This window comes from Carassius gibelio, chromosome A20 (genome assembly GCF_023724105.1).
Source record: "Carassius gibelio isolate Cgi1373 ecotype wild population from Czech Republic chromosome A20, carGib1.2-hapl.c, whole genome shotgun sequence".
NCBI classification, from domain to species: domain Eukaryota; kingdom Metazoa; phylum Chordata; class Actinopteri; order Cypriniformes; family Cyprinidae; genus Carassius; species Carassius gibelio.
This window is the reverse complement of record NC_068390.1, coordinates 14,024,409-14,034,119: the sequence shown is the minus strand read 5'-3', so window position 1 is coordinate 14,034,119 and position 9,711 is coordinate 14,024,409. Positions and strand designations below refer to the sequence as shown.

Here is a 9,711-nt window from a genome sequence, read left to right as displayed (position 1 = left end):
GTTTTCTCTAGTTTGGTAGGTGTGTCAAAAATATCAGCCCAATCAGCAGCAACATATATATATAAACCACTTAACATCTAGCTAAATAAATTCACAAGCCCAATTATATTGTTTGCACGTTTATTTACATTAAAGGCAAAATAACTAAAATAATAAGAGCAAAAGTATAGATCTGGAACTTCTTTAAGTCTGTCTAAATATCATTTAGTAATTGCAATGTCTTCTGGTCCATATCCTTTCCTTAGGAAGGTGTGCTAAATACTGATGATGTAATATAAAAATACTATACATATTTATATATTTTGTATTATGGAGTGACTCTTTCATAAATGTTTCTATACCCTCTGATTATATAATGGTAAATATTGCAAAATCATAGCACAACAACAGTCATCAGCGATAATGATAAGCCTAATACTCCTAATAAAAATAATAAAGTCATATAAATTTACATTTAATCATTTGCAGATGCTTTTATCCAAAGCGACTTACAATTAGGGGATACATAAAGCGGTTCTTCTTAAAGAGGCAAACAAACTTTAACAAAGAGTCAGAGACGTGCGGATCCATGTGCAGTAGTTTATTATAAAGAATGGTCAAACAGGCAAAGATGAGAAAACAGCGTCAGGTATGTCAGGGGATATCCAAAATCAGCAACAGTAATAAGCAGAGGTCGGGGCAGGCAGCAGAGAATCAAAGTCTGTAAAAACTATCCAAATTCAAACACAGAAGGAACAAACGCTAGGAAAACTAGTGAGAGAACTAAACAAGACTTCGCAATCATTGAGAGTCCAAACACAGTTTATATAGGGGAGTGCTAACGGGGAACACCTGGTGGTTATTAGCCCTAAGCATGGGATTATGGGAAATGGAGTTGGGAAAGAAAATACAAGATGCCAGAGTCCTCAGTGGAGTGCTCTCTATAGGAATTCATGGGGTGCTTCTCAATTCTTATTTGTGCATCCTCGTTTCCTTTTCTCGCTTCATTTCCTCATTTCTTAGCTCCACCTCTTCATGATGCGAGGGAAGGATGCAAGGAGTTGTGTTTGGTTGTGCCCATTCTATCCTGTGGAATATTAAAAGAACTGTTATACTCCGTTAGGTGCTTTGTTTTGCACACCAACATGTAACAACTGTTGCACATGATTATTTTAAAAATTGGTTGAAATAATCCAGGCTAATGGCGTTAACAAAATCATAAACTTATAATTGGTTTGTCTTTAAATGTTTGTTAGATATTATTGAAAGTCAATTGCCCTATGGAGAAAATAAATAGGATTTTAAGTTCCGGAACCAAGTGCTCCATTAAGAAATATCCCACCACTGTCATGACTGAACAATCAGACTCAAGTATTTTGGAAAGCCATGTAATAATCAGATCTAAGCAAAGACGTACAATGCTCAGACATCATGCGAGAGACAAAGATGAGGTGCAGCATCCTGGAATCAGATGCTACCCATATTTCCACCAGCAGACAGTATTCCCAGGGGAACTCTGGGTACCATCAGCTCCACATGTTGTGAAAAACATCAAAGAGCAGCATCCGAGCCAGCTGGGCAATGTGCCAGCATACATGGTGACCTGCCAACCCCAGTTGTTCCTGCCATGCCCACGTCTATCATGTTCAAACCTGACCTTATGCAGAACAAGCTGCAGCTACATGGGGAGGTCCTTCCTCTTCCTTATGGCAAAAATCTCAATTAATTAAAACCCCAGCATGTCTTTTTAACTAATGCATATTAAGAATTAGTGCCCAGTTCCTGTTCAGGCTTGTGGAAAAAATGACTAAAGTAATGCTTGGTGGATCTAAGTTCCTTTTCAGACACAACTCCAATGAAGGCTACCACTCCCCAAGCTTTTGTAGAAGCAGCTGTTGGAAAACACAACATCTGCAGTCCAGAGCAGCAGCAGGACCCAACCCTACTGCGGCATGTGACCAACTCCTTGGGCTTAGTTCGCCCCACGCAGATAATGCCTGAGCTCTGCCCTCTCTAATGGACATCACACAATAAGTTGTGAGAGAGAGCCAGATTATGATTATGACAGTTAGTACACTGAGAGTCAATACCTCTGTACTCTTTGTACTGGTCAACATTTTATTTGATCTCCCGGTGGTTTTCACACCTTTCACTTTTCAAGGCTGTTCCAAGTATGTGAAATCATTCTTTTGAAAGTAATGAAAAGTTGAGGGAACTTAAAACTGACATTGGAATATGATATTGCAAAATTATTCTTTCAGATTTATTCATTTAACTACATATGGCAGGAAAAATATTACAAAAACAAGCTCCAGAGGGAGATAGGAAAAATAATATGCCTGTAGGGGTGTTTCTTCAACTATGAGCAGATTTGGTGCAGGAGAAAAAAAAAAGGGAGTAAAAACACTTTTAACTCTCACTAGTTTGAATGTCATCGTTTCTTTGTGATTTCCAAAACATCTCGTAAGATTTATTCTGTTTAATTCTTTGGGAATTTTGGTGTTAAAAATAAAGGAACAAAATGGCCAGCTCTGTTGTTTTGCTACGTTCAATTTCATTGTTAGTGTTTTATGCATCCTTTTTTTGTATTATCATTGGCAATGCCAATTTTATGCATCCTGAATACACTTTTTTATGGTTCCTTGTATTAACATAAGTTAACTACATAAGTTTGCATGAACTTTACTACTGTAGTTATGTGTACTAGTGATACTAAAGCACTTCTCAATCATACATTATAAAACTCAAAATTTGAATGTTAATATTATTAAATGGTAGGCATCTATTTAGTATCTGAGGAAGGTTTGCAATCTTAGTTGTGTTCTAACATTTCTGTGTATTTTCACACAGACGTACGGTCACCCATACTCAGAATTTGTGCTCTGCATTTAACCAATCCAAAGCACACACACACACACCATGAACACACACCCAGAGCAGTGGGCAGCCATTTATGCTGCAGCGCCCAGGGAGCAGTTTGGGGTTCGGTGTCTTGCTCAAGGCACCTAAAGTCATGGTTTGCTGGCCGAAGACTCGAACCCACAACCCGAGGGTTAGGAGTCAAACTCTCTAACCACTAGGCCACAACCCCCCTTGAAATAAGCACTAGGGCCGATTTTCATGTGCATCTCGTCAGTAAAGGTGCTCCTGTGATTGGTAGTATACAGGTGCTGGTCATATAATTAGAATATCATCAAAAAGTTGATTTATTTCACTAATTCCATTCAAAAAGTGAAACTTGTATATTATATTCATTCATTACACACAGACTGATATAGTTCAAATGTTTATTTCTTTTAATTTTGATGATTACAACTGACAACTAAAGAAAATACCAAATTCAGTATCTCCGAAAATTAGAATATTGTGAAAAGGTTCAATATTGAAGACAGCTGGTGCCACACTCTAATCAGCTTATTAACTCAAAACACCTGCAAAGGCCTTTAAATGGTCTCTCAGTCTAGTTCTGTAGGATACACAATCATGGGAAAGACAGCTGACTTGACAGTTGTCCAAAAGACAACATGCACAAGGAGGGCAAGCCACAAAAGGTCATTGCAAAAGAGTCTGGCTGTTCACAGAGCTCTGTGTCCAAGCACATTAATAGAGAGGCGAAGGGAAGGAAAAGATGATGATTTGGGGTACCATGTCATCTGCTGGTGTTGGTCCACTGTGTTTTCTGAGGTCCAAGGTCAACGCAGCCGTATACCAGGAAGTTTTAGAGCACTTCATGCTTCCTGCTGCTGACCATCTTTATGGAGATGCAGATTTAATTTTCAAACAGGACTTGGCACCTGCACAGAGTGCCAAAGCAACCAGTACCTGGTTTAAGGACCATGGTATACCTGTTCTTAATTGGCCAGCAAGCTCACCTGACCTTAATTTAAACAAAAAATAAAAAAAAACGTGTATTTTATCCACAGCACGCAAATTTTATCGGGGAACCCATTGAAAATGCTATTGGGCTAGTTTTGGACTTGGGAGTTTTGGACCTGAAATTTTGTGCAAAAAGATAAAACACTGTGAATCATGTTATAATTATGTGAATGCTTCCATCCAGATGTACAGAATCATGTAAATGAAAACCTACAGTATCATTTTTACATCTGCAATCCCTTATCATCAACGGGTATGGATTTTTTATTTTATTTTTTAAGTTGACCAAAATTGTTTAATTTAATCACTATATTAGCATCTTAAAATTTTCTTATTGAAGTCTACACAGTGATGATTACTGAAATTACAGGCAAAGAGACAATGCAAAATGGAATCATGAACGGGAACTTAAATGAATAAGTCCCATCAGGATCAGGAAATCTCTTCCAAGTCTGTTTGATGACCATGGGAAGCAAGGGCTGTATGAATGTGTATATTTTGGGAGGCCCTCTCTTTGATGTCAGTGGGAATATTTAGGTTTTTTGGTTTCTAGGCTGAGAAAAGCATTACTTGAATGTCAGCTGACTATGAAAATAGGAAGATCTCTGGCATTGAGCTGGAGGAAGCAAGTCAACAGATCAACTCAGCATGTCCTCAGGGACAGGGCCTTTAGCCTGCACTCTTCTTCCTTTTTAAATTCAGCTTCTTCTGCAACAGTAACATTTCAGGTGGTTATTGGCAGCATGATGAATTTCCCAGTAGTCTCTAACACTGTGAGACACAAGAGAACTTGCCAATGATGTGTCTTATCAAGTTAACACACAATTTCACTGGATCAGAGCAGAAAAACAAAGTACACAGCGCAGCCATCTTGAGCTGCACTAGATGAATCTGAACATAGACACATGATGACCGTTCCTGCCATGGGAGTAATTCTTGATCTTGTATGGAGGGGGTATTGCTTGCATGGGGGATCATGACCTTTATCGTGCTGCCAAAGCCTTACCCATGAGACCTTGCCACATAATCCATGCCTCATTGCTGGAATATAGGCCCCTGGGTGGAGTTCATCTGCTCCATCCCATATCTCGATGGAGGTAGTGTGGAATATGCACACCAATGAATGATTGGTGATTTACTTGCTTAAAATATCTCGGAATGTCAGTGATTTGGCTTATTCAAGTTTATAAAAACTTCCATAGGAAGCACAATGAGCAGTACTGACATAAAAATACTACTGTAACACAAACGTTCATATCCAAAAGAGGTGCAAACAACATCTGGGAGCACAATCCAACTCCCATTTACTCCCTTTGGATCAATTGCCCCCACTGGCTTCAGGCCAGAACATGTGCCCTTGTTTGCTGAGCCCTGAAAGCTCTAGCACTACTCTGCCACAGGTCGCTGTGAGGAAAGGACTAAAGATATACAGTAGGGCTGTGCAAAAAATAGAATGCGACAGATCAGGGTTGCCAGGTTTTCACAACAAAGCCTGCCCAGTTGCTTCTCAATACTAGTCCAAAACTATAGCCCAATCGCGATTCAGGGTTCCCCGATAAAAAACTGAGTCCCAGAGATAAAATACACGTATTTTGTTAGGGTTGCCTTGGTAAAATTCACATTTTAGGAGCTAAATATCACTCTATTGGGATTGGGGTCGCTTCAACCCCCAGACATGAAAAACAACCGCGGATATTAGTATTTACTCCCTGAAAAATACTGCACTTCTAACAAATTAAGATCAGTACATTTTAGGATACTGCATAGCATATACCCAACTGGCTCCCAAATTTATACTTTTGCTGGTGTTTCCAACTTTTTGAGGAAGAAATTTAATTTATTGCAGAAATTTAATCAGATACATTCTCTTTGGCAGAATTTAAATGATCTATTTTATCTACCTTTTATAAACTGTGAATGAAAGGTGTATTTAAATTTTTCCTGGCAGTAACAATGCTGATATAGTCTACTTACTGTTTATTTCAAATAATGTTTGAAATAATGTTTCCATTACAAATTTATTTTTAACAAGAACACACTTCACCTATATTTGAATATGCAGGTTTAAATAATTTCTTAATTAGTTTGACCATGCTGTAAAATCTACAATTTACTTTCATTTTATGCAGTATTCATTTACAGTGGTGTTTTTTTTTCTTTGCAATCAATCAATCAATCAATCAATCAATAGACAGTTCATTACAGGATCAACTGATGTTGAGGCACATGAGGCAAATCTATCAATTTATTAGTTAAAAACGAGTCTGGCTTGAATGCATATCAAAATGAAATGAAAAAACGTGCTATTGCCAGGGACATGACATGAATGACATTTGTTCAACTCAAATGGGTTAAATAACTTACAATTTACGCTAGGTTCCCATAGAAGGCTGTGTTTTGTTTTAATAATGTATCCTATATTAAGACATATATTTGTCAGGGATATGTAAATCTACTTCTCAAAAGGAACTACCCCAAAGCAGTAAAGCTTTTCATTGTCAGGTCCAGAAAGATTTTACCTTATTTTTCTCGTGGCGTAACGACATTCACACAAAAATGCAATTAGTTTATGTTGCTTTACAATGCTTTTCATAGAATTTCTAAAAGGATACATTTAGCAGACGCTTTTATGCAAAACGACTTACAGTGCATTCAGGCTATACGTTTTAATTTATTATTTCCTAGGAATTGAACCCACAGCCTTTTGCGCTGCTAACACAATGATCTACCACTGAGCCACAGGAATACATCTAGGTTACTAGTTTAGCTCCCAGCAGCAGTTCTCCTCTCCTTCACTGGATTTTCCTTATCTCACAAAGTACCCCCCCCCCCCCCCCACTTTGTATTAAACCCAACATTGTATTGTGAGTGATGTGAAACACGACTCCAGGCCTCCGCTCCATTAGAGCCAGTTACTCATGAAACAAAAACCATAAACTCACTGCATCATCATAAGCATTCTCATAAAACATTCACACCAGATGAAGCCACGAGAAACCCATCATCCATTGGCCAGCCAGCAGTCAGCCGAGAACAGGAGAGCAGTTACCATTGGCTGCTTCCTGTCAGTAGCATCTCGACTAGAAGCACGAGTTCCTGTATCGATCCGGAGTCGTTGTCCTCACCTCTGGCAGGGGAAGGGGGATTATTTTGTTGTATTGGTGATACGATACGATGAAAAGACTTACCACAAACTCTGAACACCAGCAGACAGTGGTTCTTTGGAGCACATTGTTATAAAATGCTTTAATAAATAGTATGATTTATTTCTAAGAACAAACATAAATTGCACTAAATGAACCAAATAACTTTTTTCAGAGCAATTCTTCTGTACAAAAAAACTAAAAATAAAAAAACATCTTAAAAAAAAAAACCTAAAAACAAGAAAACTCCTCTCCTCAAGCTCCACCCCATTTCCCTTCCATAACGGACATTGAGCTTAACTTGCTTTTTTAAACTTGTTTGCTTGCACTTGATTGTGAACCAGTTGTTCAGGAACAGTTTTAAACGCTTGTCATCTTCCCATAAGCAAAAAAATAATTATATTATATATTATATTTAACACCATGATGAAAGAAATCAAATCATAGCCAGCCGTTTCTGAGGTAATCCATTTCTTTGAGCTGGTACCTCAAGTACAAATGCTTTACAACAGAATTGTTCCCTTCATGAAGTTTAGATCCAACCAACCAACCAAACACACAAAAACAGAACAGGAGAAAACCGTTGGACATCATGATTTTGACATATCAGCATTTTACAAGAAACACGCAGTATGGTTTTATGATGTAGCAAGAAAGGCCAGGTGTGAAAAGGGAATAGAGGTCTTCAAGAAGGCGAACACACACGCCACAATACAGCACACGATCGTATAGGTGTCTAACGAAAACAAAAACCAACAACATATTATTATGATCTCGGATTATATTTTTGTTCTGACTGGGACGCTGTATACATCTCACAAAACCTGCCATTTCGACTGGCATAAATAAAAGGAATGGTATTTAAAAAAACAAAAAACAATAATAAACAAATCATAATATTTAAATCATAATAATAATAAAAAAAATTGACTTAAGTTACTAAATTCAAATATACACAGCGACTCCTTTATTATATACAGATATTTACAGATCTCTTGTCTTTGTTTAAACAAATACCTTGATGGTGATATGGGAGCTGCTCTTAAGACCTAAGCCTCTCCTCTTTGTCGTGATCTATCGAGGGGCTTGTCCGAAGGCACTTGCGACCGACTCAAAATACTGCAATCCATTTTTTTTTTAAAGAGCGTTCAGCCAAGATGACAGAAAGGAAAGAAAAAACAAGGCCACTTTATAGGCACCGTAGCCCTCCTCACGGACGACGAGCTCGGTAAGGCAGGCGTAAAAGGAGAACAGATGAACGGTTGGAGGGGGATCCCCTGAAGCCAGCGTCCCCCACCCCCAGCACGTGGTCTGCACCGAAATTGGGCCACTCGAAACAAAACCAAAAGCACAGCCATTTGTAAACAACAACGTAAAAGTCTTTATACGGTTTCTCTCACGAGTTCCTTAGTCCTGCTACTAATCCAGCAGTTTCTTTTCTCCGAAAACAAAGCAAGGCTTCTCACCGCCTCCTTATAAAGAAATATAATTAGCTTCCTCTGTACATAAAAAAAAAAAAAAAAAGGAACAAAAGAAATTTGCCACTTTATCAGCCTCAAAACATCTCGAAGAAGTCAAACGTAAAAATAACCCCATGGGAAAAACTCAGTTTCTGAGATGGCCTTGGTCTCCTCATTCTACTCGACGGAGCTCATACGCAATGTTCTTTGTGCTCTTGGCCTGTGGTGGCATTATTGACATTTTTACAGTTGTTGTCCTTTGGGCTGAAGCCTGTCCAGTAGGGTGCTTTGAGGGAAGGGGTGCTGCAGCTGCCACTGCCGCTGCTCTGCGTGGTGCAGATCAGCCCGTTCTTGGTCTGCGCTGCAGGTTTAGAGTACTTTTGGATGGGACGTTTGCCCCCCTCTGTCCCACACCACTCTTCAACCAGCTCCAGCTCTTCCTCCTCCATCTCCTCCTCATCCTCCCCGCTTGTGCAGGTCCGATCCGGGGAGCCCATGAGCTTGGTGCGCTCGTACTCCCGGTTGTCCTTGTGCAGCGGCAGTGTCACAGGCCTCAGCGGTTCCCACTGGTTGTTGACACTCTCCTCCGTGGGCACGCGCTCTCGCCTCTCACGCTCTTTTCGACGCTTGCGGGTCCACCACACGCAGACGATGACGCAGAAGACCCACAGTACACACAAGACGACACACAACACAGGCACCAGGTAGTCTGTATGAAAAGAGAGTCGAGTCAAGACATGGCAAATCTGGGATTCGTGCCAAGGAGAAAAATAACGAAAAAAAAGTAAGGATGCACAGTAAAAATACTGATTATTGGCCGATAGAAGTCACTTAATTTATCAGTAATGGTCTATAGTGGATATTTCAGCTGCCAGCATTGGATATTTAATTATGGACACTAATTACAACATTTTTCAAAATAATTCAAGACAAAATAGTGTGTATAAGTATAATATTAAATGGTGTGTATATATACAAGTATAATATTAAATGGTGTTTATGTGTATGTATATATATATATATATATATATATATATATATATATATATAATTTTGTCTAATACCAATTGCAATAAACACTCTAAACCAATTATATAAATTGTATACATTTTGTCTAATACCAATTGCAATAAACACTCTAAACCAATTATATAAATTGTATAAATATTTTTTAGATCAAAAGTCACTTAAACACTCATTTGCTATTGACAAGTTTTTTTTATTAATTAGACAAAATAGTATATATTTTGTAA

At 38.6% G+C, this 9,711-nt stretch overlaps 1 protein-coding gene across 3 annotated transcripts in view; it reads right to left on the bottom strand.

Annotated features, from left to right (window-relative positions):
- Window positions 1-576: 576 nt before the first annotated feature.
- The window catches only part of LOC127938731 (protein jagged-2), a 51,106-nt gene continuing 41,971 nt past the window's right edge, over window positions 577-9,711 (bottom strand). For 2 of the 3 annotated variants that reach the window (XM_052535557.1, XM_052535558.1), the window contains one exon: window positions 6,025-9,167. In XM_052535557.1, the coding sequence (XP_052391517.1) occupies window positions 8,650-9,167 (518 nt within the window). In that variant the 3' untranslated portion in view covers window positions 6,025-8,649. Of the gene's footprint in view, window positions 1,067-6,024; window positions 9,168-9,711 lie in introns of those variants that run through there. The other variant, XR_008148783.1, reaches the window with a different exon arrangement.